Source organism: Panulirus ornatus, chromosome 66, assembly GCF_036320965.1.
Source record: "Panulirus ornatus isolate Po-2019 chromosome 66, ASM3632096v1, whole genome shotgun sequence".
Taxonomy (NCBI): domain Eukaryota; kingdom Metazoa; phylum Arthropoda; class Malacostraca; order Decapoda; family Palinuridae; genus Panulirus; species Panulirus ornatus.
Window position 1 is genome coordinate 25,011,524 of NC_092289.1, and position 14,594 is coordinate 25,026,117.

A 14,594-nucleotide genomic window follows, 5' to 3' on the forward strand; every position below is an offset into this window, starting at 1 on the left:
GTAATCCAATAACGCTCTCTGGCCATCTCTCCTACTTACATAAGTATACTTATGTATATCTCGCTTTTTAAACCAGGTATTCCCAATCATCAGTCCTATATATATATATATATATATATATATATATATATATATATATATATATATATATATATATGTATATATATATATATATTTTTTTTTTTTTTTTTTTTTTTTTTTTTTATACTTTGTCGCTGTCTCCCGCGTCTGCGAGGTAGCGCAAGGAAACAGACGAAAGAAATGGCCCAACCCCCCCCCCATACACATGTACATACACACGTCCACACACGCAAATATACATACCTACACAGCTTTCCATGGTTTACCCCAGACGCTTCACATGCCTTGCTTCAATCCACTGACAGCACGTCAACCCCTGTATACCACATGACTCCAATTCACTCTATTTCTTGCCCTCCTTTCACCCTCCTGCATGTTCAGGCCCCGATCACACAAAATCTTTTTCACTCCATCTTTCCACCTCCAATTTGGTCTCCCTCTTCTCCTCGTTCCCTCCACCTCCGACACATATATCCTCTTGGTCAATCTCTCCTCACTCATTCTCTCCATGTGCCCAAACCATTTCAAAACACCCTCTTCTGCTCTCTCAACCACGCTCTTTTTATTTCCACACATCTCTCTTACCCTTACGTTACTTACTCGATCAAACCACCTCACACCACACATTGTCCTCAAACATCTCATTTCCAGCACATCCATCCTCCTGCGCACATCTCTATCCATAGCCCACGCCTCGCAACCATACAACATTGTTGGAACCACTATTCCCTCAGACATACCCATTTTTGCTTTCCGAGATAATGTTCTCGACTTCCACACATTTTTCAAGGCTCCCAAAATTTTCGCCCCCTCCCCCACCCTATGATCCACTTCCGCTTCCATGGTTCCATCCACTGACAGATCCACTCCCAGATATCTAAAACACTTCACTTCCTCCAGTTTTTCTCCATTCAAACTCACCTCCCAATTGACTTGACCCTCACCCCTACTGTACCTAATAACCTTGCTCTTATTCACATTTACTCTCAACTTTCTTCTTCCACACACTTTACCAAACTCAGTCACCAGCTTCTGCAGTTTCTCACATGAATCAGCCACCAGCGCTGTATCATCAGCGAACAACAACTGACTCACTTCCCAAGCGTTGAGAACAGAGGACTGGGCCCTTGAGGGAATATCCTCACCTGGGCCCCTTCTCTGTTCCCTCTTTTGGAAAATTAAAAAAAAAAAAAGTGAGAGGGGAGGATTTCCAGCCCCCCGCTCCCTCCCCTTTTAGTCGCCTTCTACGACACGCAGGGAATACGTGGGAAGTATTCTTTCTCCCCTATCCCCAGGGATAATAATATATATATATATACATATATATATATATATATATATATATATATATATATACATATATATATATATATATATATATATATATATATATATATATATATATATATATGTATATATATATATATATATATATATATATATATATATATATATATATATATATATATATATATACTTCTAATTGAGTGGGAGAAGTATATATATATATATATATATATATATATATATATATATATATATATATATATATATATATATATATATGTATATATATATATATATATATATATATATATATATATATATATATATATATATATATATATATATATATGTATATATATATATATTATTATCCCTGGGGATAGGGGAGAAAGAATACTTCCCACGTATTCCCTGCGTGTCGTAGAAGGCGACTAAAAGGGGAGGGAGCGGGGGGCTGGAAATCCTCCCCTCTCACTTTTTTTTTTTTTAATTTTCCAAAAGAGGGAACAGAGAAGGGGCCCAGGTGAGGATATTCCCTCAAGGGCCCAGTCCTCTGTTCTCAACGCTACCTCGCTAATGCGGGAAATGGCGAATAGTATGAAAGAAAAAAGAATATATATATATATATATATATCCCTGGGGATAGGGGAGAAAGAATACTTCCCACGTATTCCCTGCGTGTCATAGAAGGCGACTAAAAGGGAAGGGAGCGGGGGGCTGGAAATCAGCTAGAGACTCAGTGTGAACTAATGTGGCCTTTTTTGTCTTTTCCTAGTGCTACCTCGCACGCATATGGGAGGGGGGTGGGGGTGCTATTTCATGTGTGGTGGGGTGGCAACGGAATGGATGAAGGCAGCAAGTATGAATATGTACATATGTAAACATGTATATGTCTGTGTATGTATATGTATGTATATATATCCTTTGAAATGTATAGTTATGTGTGTGTGTGTGTGTGGGTGTTTATGTATATACATGTGCATGTGGGTGGGTTCGGGCCATTCTTTCGTCTGTTTCCTTGCACTACCTCACTAATGCAGGAGACAGTGATTAAGTATGATGAAAAATAAAGTAACTTAATCTCTGTTTCCCACGTCACCAAGGTAGCGCCAGGAAACAGAAAAAGAATCCATCCACTCATATACACATATACATACATAAACACCCATACACGCACATGTACATACATACACTTCCACAGACATATACAAATATACACATGTACATATTCATACTTGCTTGGCTTCATCCATTTCTGTCGCTACCCTGCCACACAGGGGCATGTTTATAAATGATGGGAAATGGCAATCAAGTATAACGATAATAATAATAAATAATTAAAATGATATGATAAATAGTTACAAAAATATTTTGACAAATAGAATGACTTTATAGTACCTTTTCTTTTTCATCTTCAGAGCATTACGGCAAACGGCATCATGGGATATGGCTGGAAATGGGATGAGTGGCAGTGGTGGTTCCATTAGCTCCAGCAGTTCTGAGGGTCGGCAAGGAGAACCTAGCAAAGATAGCAGCCGTCGATCCATGCGTATGAAATCTACAGAGGTCACCCTTGGAGATGCACCAGATGAGGAAGAGGAGAGCTGGTCATCAGATTACTCTGCATCTGATGAGGAGGAAGATCAGGAAACCTTTTCTGAAAGTACAGAGGTGATTTTATCACTAACATTTTTATAGAATATGATACATGAATATAAGTTTTAGTTGTATGAGTATGAAAATAATGAAAAATGTTTTTGTTATAGTTTTACTTAACTATCATTGTCCACTAAACTTAGAAATTCATGGGTTGTTGTTTACAGAATGTTACAGGTTCACAAGTCAGTATTTACAGAATGTTACAAGATCACATGCAGTTATGAAAAATTACCAAAATCTATAATGTGGCCAAATAATGATACTTCCTTTTCAGTACACATCATCAAGATTCCTGGTATTGGCTGACTACAATGCTATGGGTAGTTCTGAGGTTAGCTTGCGCGAAGGTGACTATGTAGACTTGATTAAGGTGGGATGTGCTGGTTGGTGGTATGTGAGAGTTTCTGGGACACCTTATGAAGGGTGGGCTCCAGCTGCTTACCTTGAGCGGGTTCTCAAAAAGGGCAGCAGATCCTCTCCTTCAGTTAGTAGTCAAGAGTCATCTTCAGGCCTCAAACATGCCACCTCAAGGTTAGTGTCCAATAAAAGAGCTGTAACATAGTGTAAAATGACTTATTAATGATAAAACCATGGGTTGGGAGAAAAGTATAGTGCTGGAAAGAGAAGGGGAAAGGGCTAAAAATTACAAAATAGAAGTGAGGGAAGGGCAAAAAAAGAGAAATAGATAGAGGTAGAGATAGAGTTTAGATTCTGAGAAAGCTGTAGTCCCTTGGGAAAGTAATTAGTTTAGTTATCTTCAGGCCTTAAACATGACACCTCAAGGTTAAGTGAACAGCAACTCAGCTTAACAGTCTTATAGAATGACTTATGAATGATAAAGAAATAAGACATGAGTGGGGCAAAAAGTGTAGTACATTAAAAAGGAGGAGGGGAAAGGAAGAGGGCAAAGAAAGTGAAAACAGAGAGAAGAGCAAAAAGAGAAATGAGATAGACAAAGGATTTTGATTCTGAAAAACTAGAGTTCCCTTATGAAGATACATTCATCAAGGCTCAGTTACACTAGATTAAAGGGTAAATTCTCTTTAAAGTTTCAGTGCTCAAATATCTTTATCTTGCACAACCAGAATCTGGATTAACATGGCCACAACACAACAGACTGAAAGAGTTTGCCTAGTACAAAAGATTCCTGTTTTCAGTGATGAAACTAAATTCTTGGGTTAGAATGAAATGCTATGCTTGGGTCAAGTATACCTATAACATTAACTTACTGCCCCAGAAAACTCTTCTGTGGAGTCTCTGCAGTGACCTGAAAGGTAGCCACATCCACCAGGCAGGACCATAGGTCAGAGGGTATCACGTATATGTCTGTGTAAGGTGAGTGTGAGTGCAGGACAGTTTACAAGTGGTCAGCGTGGTGGTTGCATTCTTGGCGTGACGGGTCTTGAGATATGCTAAACAAGTGTTTGTAATGTCATAAAAATGGGTAGCATCCAAGAAATTGTAACATGTATATGCCAGGGAAGTGAGGTTTCAGAGGAGTATACATCTGAGGGATGGTGATTAAATCTGAGTCGAGAGAGTGGTTGTTTAGTGCTAGTCAGATACTTTCAGCATGCATTCATCTAGTCGGTATTGGGGTTAAGGTCATTGTATGGCGAAGCAGGGGTTAGCTTTTTATTTCTGTTTGGGGTTGAATAGTTATCTTTTTCTTATGCCAGGGAAGTGAGGTTTCAGAGGAGTTTATGTCTGAGGGATGGTGATGAAGTCTGAGTTGAGAGGGTGGTTGTTAAGTGCTCATCAGATAATTTCAGCCTGTATTCATGTAGTCGGTGTTAGGGTTAAGGTCATTGTATGGTCAAGCAGGGGGTTAACTTTTTATTTCTGTTTGGGGTTGAATAGGTGAGAAAAAATAAATATATATTATCATACATACATACATAATCACTGTTTCCCGAGTCAGCGAGGTAGCGCCCGGAAACAGATGAAGAATGGCCCATCCACTCATATACACATATATATACATAAACACCCACATATACATATCAACATATATACATATACATACGTAGACATTACATACATACACATGTACATACTCATATTTGCTTGCCTTCGTCCATTCCTGTCACTACCCCGCCCCACAGGAAAACAGCATTGCTATTCCCTGCTTCAGCAAGGTGGTGCCAGGAATACAGACAAAAAGGCCACATTTGTTCACGTTCAGTCTCTAGCTGTCATGTGTAATGAACTGAAACCACAGCTCCCTTTCCACATCCAGGCCCCACAGCCCTTTCCATGGTTTACCCCAGATGCTTCACATGCCCTAGTTCAGTCCACTGACAGCATGTTGACCCAGGTATACCACATCATTGTACAGAGGCAAAGGGGATAAAAGTGAGTGTTCAAATTACAGAGGCATAAGTCTGTTGAGTATTCATGGGAAATTATATGGTAGGGTATTGATTGAGAGGGTAAATGCATGCACAGAGCATCAGATTGGGGAAGAGCAGTGTTGTTTCAGAAGTGTTAGAGGATATGTGGATTAGGTGTCTGCTTTGAAGAATGTATACAAGAAATAATTAGTAAAACAGATGGACTTGTATGTAGCATTATGGATCTAGAGAAGGTATATGATAGGGTTAATAAAGATGCTTTGTAAAAGAATTTAAGTGTATATGGTGTGGGAGGTAAGTTGCTAGAAGCAGTGAAAATTTTTACCAAGGATATAATGCATGTGTATGAGTAAGAAGAGAGTTAAGTGATTGGTTCCCAGTGAATGTCGGTTTGCGGCAGGGGTGAAGACATTGCAGCAGGGGTGCATGATGTCTTCATGGTTGTTTAATTTGTTTATGAATGGGGTGGTTACGGAGGTGAATGCAAGAGTTTTGGAGAGAAGGGGCAAGTATGCCGTCTGTTGTGGATGAGAGGGCTTGGGAATTGAGTCTGTTGTTGTTTGCTGATGGTACAGCACTGGTGGTTGATTCAGGTGAGCAACTGCAGAAGTTGGTGACTGAGTTTGGTAAAGAGTGTGAAAGAAGAAAGTTGAGAGTAAATGTGAATAAGAGCAAGGTTATTAGGTTCAGTAGGGATGAGGGACAAGTTAATTGGGAGGTAAGTTTGAATGGAGAAAAACTGGAGGAAGAGAAATGTTTTAGATATCTGGGAGTGGACTTAACAGTGGATGGAACCATGGAAGTGGAAGTGAGTCTCAGGATGGGGGAGGGGGCAAAGGTTCTGGAGGTTGAAGAATGTGTGGAATATAAGAACGTTAACTAAGAGCAAAAACGGGTATGTTTGAAGGAATAGTTGTTCCAGCAGTGTTATATGGTTGCAAGGCATGGGCTATAAATAGGGTTGTGCGGAGGAGGGTGGACGTGTTGGAAATGAAATGTTTGAGAATATGTGGTGTGAGGTGGTTTGATTGAGTAAGTAACGAAAGGGTAAGAGAGATGTGTGGTAATAAAAAGAGTGTGGTTGAGAGAGCAGAAGAGGGTGTGTTGAAATGGTTTGGACACATAGAGAGAATGAGTAAGGAAAAATTGAAAGAGGATATGTGTCAGAGGTGGAGGGAAGAGGGAAAAGTTGGAGACCAAATTGGAGGTGGAAGGATGGAGTGAAAAAGATTTTGAGCGATTGGGGCTTGAACATACAGGAGGGTAAAAGGCTTGCAAGGAATAAAGTTAATTGGAACGATGTGGTATACCATGGTTGACGTGCTGTCAGTGGATTGAACCAGGGCATGTGAAGCGTCTGGGGTAAACCATGGAAAGGTCTGTGGGGACTGGATGTTGAAATGTGAATAGGGAGCTGTGGTTTCAGTGCATGACACATGACAGCTAGAGACTGAGTGTGAATGAATGTGGCCTTTTTTGTCTTTTCCTGCTATCTCATTGAAGTGGGGAATACTGTCATGTGTGGTGGTGTGGCGATGGGAATAGATGAAAGCAGCAAGTATGAATATGTACATGTGTATATATGTAAATGTCTGTGTATGTTTATGTATGTATACATTGAAATGTATATGTATGTATATGTGCGTGTATGGGCATTTATATACATATATACATGTGTATGTAGGTGGGTTGGGCCATTCCTCATCTGTTTCCTTGTGCTATCTCGCTGACATGGGATATGATAATTAAGTATAATAGCTTGGGGAGGGGGGTTACATGTTTAAGAACCACTGGTCTAATGCATTCAGTACTCCTGAAGGAATGGAGAGAACCAGGGCTTTTTATGCATGAGAATTATTAAAAAATATGGAATCATATGTTTTGCACTTTTTTCTGCATAAAAGAGGAGCAGGAAATGCTCAAACATTGTCTTTGCTAATCTATTATGCATGCATTTAGATTGAGGAAGACAAGGAATGATATTAGTAGCAGGAATTTTGACTTTTTTTTGTTAATGGGTTACTGCTATGTGGATAAACAGTCATTACTGGAGGTGGTGTAACTTTTATTCATTTAAAATTTTACCTTATAATGGTTTTTTGCAATGATATTTATATCACCTCATCATTTAATGTAGCTCAGGTGGGCCTGGATAAGTGTTAACCCAATTTTCCTTTGCTTTTGGTCTTCGACTCGAAAAGAAAGTTGTGATAGAAAGTAGGGCAAAGGAATGAGAGGGAAGAGGGAGGAATGAGGAAAATACAGGACATATAAAATAGGCAAGTGGAGTGGTGAAGTAGGAAGGGAAGAAGCAGGCAAGAGAAAGATGTGTGAAAATTAGAGGGCAGGAACAGTATTGCAGCATGTGGGGGCAAATGAAATTAAATGGGAGAGAAAGGATATGTGAAGATAGGAGGGTAAGAAGGCAAATAGTTGAAGCTGGGGAAGGAAAAGTAAAAAGGGAAAGTGGAGAGGGAAGGAGCTGTTGTCAGTATAAGAGAATATTGGGAAAAGCTGAGGAGAGTAAGTAAAAATACATTTTCAGCTCAACAAAATTGAGCCAATATTCTTTTTTTCTTCCAGATCATCTGTTGCCTCACTGTCTGCCAAATCTGAGGAAGTGAACATACTATAAACAGGTGTAAATAGCATATATCCTGTAGTAAGAAATGTTTGTGATTCAGACTTCTGAAGATTGAAAGAATGCAAATTTAGCAGACTATATATAGTCCATAGAAGGTATTGTGTTGCAGTTTATGTGCCTGATTGATGGGGAAGAAATACCCTAGTATTAAAATACATAGTTTAGCAGAATCATTCCATGTGGTTGAAAGAAATAACACCACACAAATAAGATTTTCTGAAAATTATTAGTACTTCCAATAATTCACAGTAACTTGGAAGGAGTGCAAAAATCACAAGAAAGGTGGGAATCTGAATTCAGACTAATATTGAAAGAAAAAATCCCCTTTCTGCCATCTATAATGCAAGTGATAAGCAGGATACAAATTCATGGACTTCCATTCTTTATAAATATCTTGTGTAGCAAATTGTTATTCATATATAGGGATGAACTCTCAACTTTGCTGCCCTTTTCATGTTTTTGGCATATAATCTCATTCATTACCTAAAAGAATGAAATTTGGTACTCAAGTCCTCACATACATCTAATTTCATTTGCTAGCACCTCTTGGGCAGCTCTCATTATGGGTATATCAAAACAGGTACTTTCCTAAGAAAAATAGGAATCCAAGTCGGGTGACATTACAGGGTAATGTATTCGACTAATGGGCCTATTTGCATCCTCTGGTTTGAGGGTAACTAGTGTGGGCTGTAATTAGAAGTTTCAGCATGCAACTATGTCTTTTCTTACTCCATCACCTCTTTCTTATGTAATATCTTATATCCTGTTAAAGTTTATGCAACTTGTCTCCAAGGTAATATTTCCCTTCCATTGCATTATTTTGCTGCCTCATTGTTACCTTCATGGTAATATTTGTACTTTTTAGAACTTTTCCTCTACATACTCTGCTATTCTAGTTTTTCCTACACTAAACCCAGTTTTGCTCCATTTCCTCCTCTGTACTTAGTCCTTTATATTAAAGGACATGAGGAAGATGTCTTTCTATTTCCATCTTGAATTTGCCATCAACATTATTAAGTGCATTATTTATTTAAAATTACTAGTCCTCTGTCTCAGTCTTGGATTCTTGTAGCGGTTCTAACTCCGCTCTGCCCACTTGTGATCATGTGCCTCAGTACAGGTAGAAATAGAACTAGAGATAGAAAGACAGTCCTATTGTTGCCTTCAGGGCTGGTTAATATGGTGTCATTGTAGAGGCAGCAGAGAACTTTGAAAAGTTCTTTAATTTAAAACAGAGGGCTCCCAAACTCCTCTCCCTGATCTTATGACAGGGTTTACTTAAGAGTCTCTGTCCAAGTGAATATTTTTAAATTTCCTGTGGTCTTGGAACTGGTAGGAGGATATGAGGTATGAATGAAGATTCCTCCTACTATTATGAATGATGGAGGAATGCTGTGTTTTAAAGTTCATATTGTTATCACAAGCAGCTTTGGTGAAAATTCACTATTGACCATCAAAATTAACAATAACAACCAATGACATTTTGTGTATCCCTAAGTTTTCTCACGCTTAAGTCATTTTGAAAAGTGAATTGGAACATTTTTAAGATAATTTACTGTAGTGAACCTGGTTTTTTACATCATGGATGTAACTCATTGTGTCATTAATCATTTTTGAAGAAAGTTTTAATCAGTGAAAATATCAAAGGTCGATACTGAAAAATCATCCATCTCTTTGAAGTGTTTAGGGAGAGTTTATTTGTTAACTCCTGAAGGTTCAGTGACTGTTGGGGCAGTACAAAATTGATACATTGGAGAGTGTGTGTGTACAGTTTTGTGATAATGTAGTTGTTGAAAATAGTAACTGCACTTACCGCTGCAGTCCTCATTAGGCCAGTAGTAAATGCTGTTGATGTGCAATGAAAATGCCCCTGTTTAGTACCCAGTTGCATAGGATATATTCTCAGATTGGTAACAGAGCAGAGCAAGCATTGACTGCATGTAATTTAAGCCTTAGAGTGACAGAATTACATAAATGACTAATTCAGTACAGAGTGATCAGATATCATGTTTGTAAAGGATGCTGCATTTTAAGATGTTTTACAAAGTAACCAACAGTTCATAGTGAAGGCATAGACTGATTAGGCCAAATGAGGCAGTTAACAGCGGGTGGTGCAGGTTCAGAGTGACTAAAAGCCTGATGCTACAATCTCCAAAGTGACTTACCAACTCCTTTTGTACATTCATATGTTTTAGAAGTAATACAGTAACTCAGTTTAAGGTGTTGAATGGTGCTTTTAGCTCTGCATGTACTTGTAACTTAGTGTTTCTTATATGGTGTACATTGCAGAAAGATTGTAATCTGTATAGGGCTTTTCTTAATTCAAAGTTAATATTCCATGTACAGCATGATTGCATATACTTATCAGGTCATACTTTATGATCCACTTTATAAATGAAGAATGTAAAAGACTTTTCTTGAGATCCAGAGGCTACAGGAAGCTAATCATGGTTCTCATCTCTATTCACCTTGATAGGTGTATGAAACCAGACATTCCATGTATATGATACATCCTTTTTGCATATATCATCCAAATGTATATCCTGTACATTATATACATGTAGAAGGCGACTAAAGGGGGGGGGGGGTAGAAATCCTCCCCTCTCGTTTTTTTAACTTTCCAAAAGAAATAACAGAGAAGGGGGCCAGGTGAGGATATTCCCTCAGAGGCCCAGTCCTCTGTTCTTAATGCTACCTCGCTAATGCGGGAAATGGTGAATAATACGAAAAAAAGATATATATATATATATATATATATATATGCAGTGTGGTTTCAGAAGTGGTAGAGGATGTGTGGATCAGGTGTTTGCTTTGAAGAATGTATGTGAGAAATACTTAGAAAAGCAAATGGATTTGTATGTAGCATTTATGGATCTGGAGAAGGCATATGATAGAGTTGATAGAGATGCTCTGTGGAAGGTATTAAGAATATATGGTGTGGGAGGCAAGTTATTAGAAGCAGTGAAAATTTTTACCAAGGATATAATGCATGTGTATGAGTAAGAAGAGAGTTAAGTGATTGGTTCCCAGTGAATGTCGGTTTGCGGCAGGGGTGAAGACATTGCAGCAGGGGTGCATGATGTCTTCATGGTTGTTTAATTTGTTTATGAATGGGGTGGTTACGGAGGTGAATGCAAGAGTTTTGGAGAGAAGGGGCAAGTATGCCGTCTGTTGTGGATGAGAGGGCTTGGGAATTGAGTCTGTTGTTGTTTGCTGATGGTACAGCACTGGTGGTTGATTCAGGTGAGCAACTGCAGAAGTTGGTGACTGAGTTTGGTAAAGAGTGTGAAAGAAGAAAGTTGAGAGTAAATGTGAATAAGAGCAAGGTTATTAGGTTCAGTAGGGATGAGGGACAAGTTAATTGGGAGGTAAGTTTGAATGGAGAAAAACTGGAGGAAGAGAAATGTTTTAGATATCTGGGAGTGGACTTAACAGTGGATGGAACCATGGAAGTGGAAGTGAGTCTCAGGATGGGGGAGGGGGCAAAGGTTCTGGAGGTTGAAGAATGTGTGGAATATAAGAACGTTAACTAAGAGCAAAAACGGGTATGTTTGAAGGAATAGTTGTTCCAGCAGTGTTATATGGTTGCAAGGCATGGGCTATAAATAGGGTTGTGCGGAGGAGGGTGGACGTGTTGGAAATGAAATGTTTGAGAATATGTGGTGTGAGGTGGTTTGATTGAGTAAGTAACGAAAGGGTAAGAGAGATGTGTGGTAATAAAAAGAGTGTGGTTGAGAGAGCAGAAGAGGGTGTGTTGAAATGGTTTGGACACATAGAGAGAATGAGTAAGGAAAAATTGAAAGAGGATATGTGTCAGAGGTGGAGGGAAGAGGGAAAAGTTGGAGACCAAATTGGAGGTGGAAGGATGGAGTGAAAAAGATTTTGAGCGATTGGGGCTTGAACATACAGGAGGGTAAAAGGCTTGCAAGGAATAAAGTTAATTGGAACGATGTGGTATACCATGGTTGACGTGCTGTCAGTGGATTGAACCAGGGCATGTGAAGCGTCTGGGGTAAACCATGGAAAGGTCTGTGGGGACTGGATGTTGAAATGTGAATAGGGAGCTGTGGTTTCAGTGCATGACACATGACAGCTAGAGACTGAGTGTGAATGAATGTGGCCTTTTTTGTCTTTTCCTGCTATCTCATTGAAGTGGGGAATACTGTCATGTGTGGTGGTGTGGCGATGGGAATAGATGAAAGCAGCAAGTATGAATATGTACATGTGTATATATGTAAATGTCTGTGTATGTTTATGTATGTATACATTGAAATGTATATGTATGTATATGTGCGTGTATGGGCATTTATATACATATATACATGTGTATGTAGGTGGGTTGGGCCATTCCTCATCTGTTTCCTTGTGCTATCTCGCTGACATGGGATATGATAATTAAGTATAATAGCTTGGGGAGGGGGGTTACATGTTTAAGAACCACTGGTCTAATGCATTCAGTACTCCTGAAGGAATGGAGAGAACCAGGGCTTTTTATGCATGAGAATTATTAAAAAATATGGAATCATATGTTTTGCACTTTTTTCTGCATAAAAGAGGAGCAGGAAATGCTCAAACATTGTCTTTGCTAATCTATTATGCATGCATTTAGATTGAGGAAGACAAGGAATGATATTAGTAGCAGGAATTTTGACTTTTTTTTGTTAATGGGTTACTGCTATGTGGATAAACAGTCATTACTGGAGGTGGTGTAACTTTTATTCATTTAAAATTTTACCTTATAATGGTTTTTTGCAATGATATTTATATCACCTCATCATTTAATGTAGCTCAGGTGGGCCTGGATAAGTGTTAACCCAATTTTCCTTTGCTTTTGGTCTTCGACTCGAAAAGAAAGTTGTGATAGAAAGTAGGGCAAAGGAATGAGAAGAGGGAGGAATGAGGAAAATACAGGACATATAAAATAGGCAAGTGGAGTGGTGAAGTAGGAAGGGAAGAAGCAGGCAAGAGAAAGATGTGTGAAAATTAGAGGGCAGGAACAGTATTGCAGCATGTGGGGGCAAATGAAATTAAATGGGAGAGAAAGGATATGTGAAGATAGGAGGGTAAGAAGGCAAATAGTTGAAGCTGGGGAAGGAAAAGTAAAAAGGGAAAGTGGAGAGGGAAGGAGCTGTTGTCAGTATAAGAGAATATTGGGAAAAGCTGAGGAGAGTAAGTAAAAATACATTTTCAGCTCAACAAAATTGAGCCAATATTCTTTTTTTCTTCCAGATCATCTGTTGCCTCACTGTCTGCCAAATCTGAGGAAGTGAACATACTATAAACAGGTGTAAATAGCATATATCCTGTAGTAAGAAATGTTTGTGATTCAGACTTCTGAAGATTGAAAGAATGCAAATTTAGCAGACTATATATAGTCCATAGAAGGTATTGTGTTGCAGTTTATGTGCCTGATTGATGGGGAAGAAATACCCTAGTATTAAAATACATAGTTTAGCAGAATCATTCCATGTGGTTGAAAGAAATAACACCACACAAATAAGATTTTCTGAAAATTATTAGTACTTCCAATAATTCACAGTAACTTGGAAGGAGTGCAAAAATCACAAGAAAGGTGGGAATCTGAATTCAGACTAATATTGAAAGAAAAAATCCCCTTTCTGCCATCTATAATGCAAGTGATAAGCAGGATACAAATTCATGGACTTCCATTCTTTATAAATATCTTGTGTAGCAAATTGTTATTCATATATAGGGATGAACTCTCAACTTTGCTGCCCTTTTCATGTTTTTGGCATATAATCTCATTCATTACCTAAAAGAATGAAATTTGGTACTCAAGTCCTCACATACATCTAATTTCATTTGCTAGCACCTCTTGGGCAGCTCTCATTATGGGTATATCAAAACAGGTACTTTCCTAAGAAAAATAGGAATCCAAGTCGGGTGACATTACAGGGTAATGTATTCGACTAATGGGCCTATTTGCATCCTCTGGTTTGAGGGTAACTAGTGTGGGCTGTAATTAGAAGTTTCAGCATGCAACTATGTCTTTTCTTACTCCATCACCTCTTTCTTATGTAATATCTTATATCCTGTTAAAGTTTATGCAACTTGTCTCCAAGGTAATATTTCCCTTCCATTGCATTATTTTGCTGCCTCATTGTTACCTTCATGGTAATATTTGTACTTTTTAGAACTTTTCCTCTACATACTCTGCTATTCTAGTTTTTCCTACACTAAACCCAGTTTTGCTCCATTTCCTCCTCTGTACTTAGTCCTTTATATTAAAGGACATGAGGAAGATGTCTTTCTATTTCCATCTTGAATTTGCCATCAACATTATTAAGTGCATTATTTATTTAAAATTACTAGTCCTCTGTCTCAGTCTTGGATTCTTGTAGCGGTTCTAACTCCGCTCTGCCCACTTGTGATCATGTGCCTCAGTACAGGTAGAAATAGAACTAGAGATAGAAAGACAGTCCTATTGTTGCCTTCAGGGCTGGTTAATATGGTGTCATTGTAGAGGCAGCAGAGAACTTTGAAAAGTTCTTTAATTTAAAACAGAGGGCTCCCAAACTCCTCTCCCTGATCTTATGACAGGGTTTACT

General features: G+C 38.5%; 1 protein-coding gene across 6 annotated transcripts in view; it reads left to right on the top strand.

The window, feature by feature from the left end:
- LOC139746697 (guanine nucleotide exchange factor DBS-like) overlaps positions 1 to 10,992 on the top strand; it is a 542,611-nt gene extending 531,619 nt beyond the window's left edge. For all 6 annotated transcript variants that reach the window (XM_071658145.1, XM_071658146.1, XM_071658147.1 and 3 more), the window contains 3 exons: positions 2,787 to 3,039; positions 3,302 to 3,558; positions 7,965 to 10,992. In XM_071658145.1, coding sequence (XP_071514246.1) covers positions 2,787 to 3,039; positions 3,302 to 3,558; positions 7,965 to 8,016 — 562 coding nt within the window. In that variant the 3' untranslated portion in view covers positions 8,017 to 10,992. The remainder of the gene's footprint in view (positions 1 to 2,786; positions 3,040 to 3,301; positions 3,559 to 7,964) is intronic.
- The last annotated feature ends 3,602 nt before the right edge of the window (positions 10,993 to 14,594 follow it).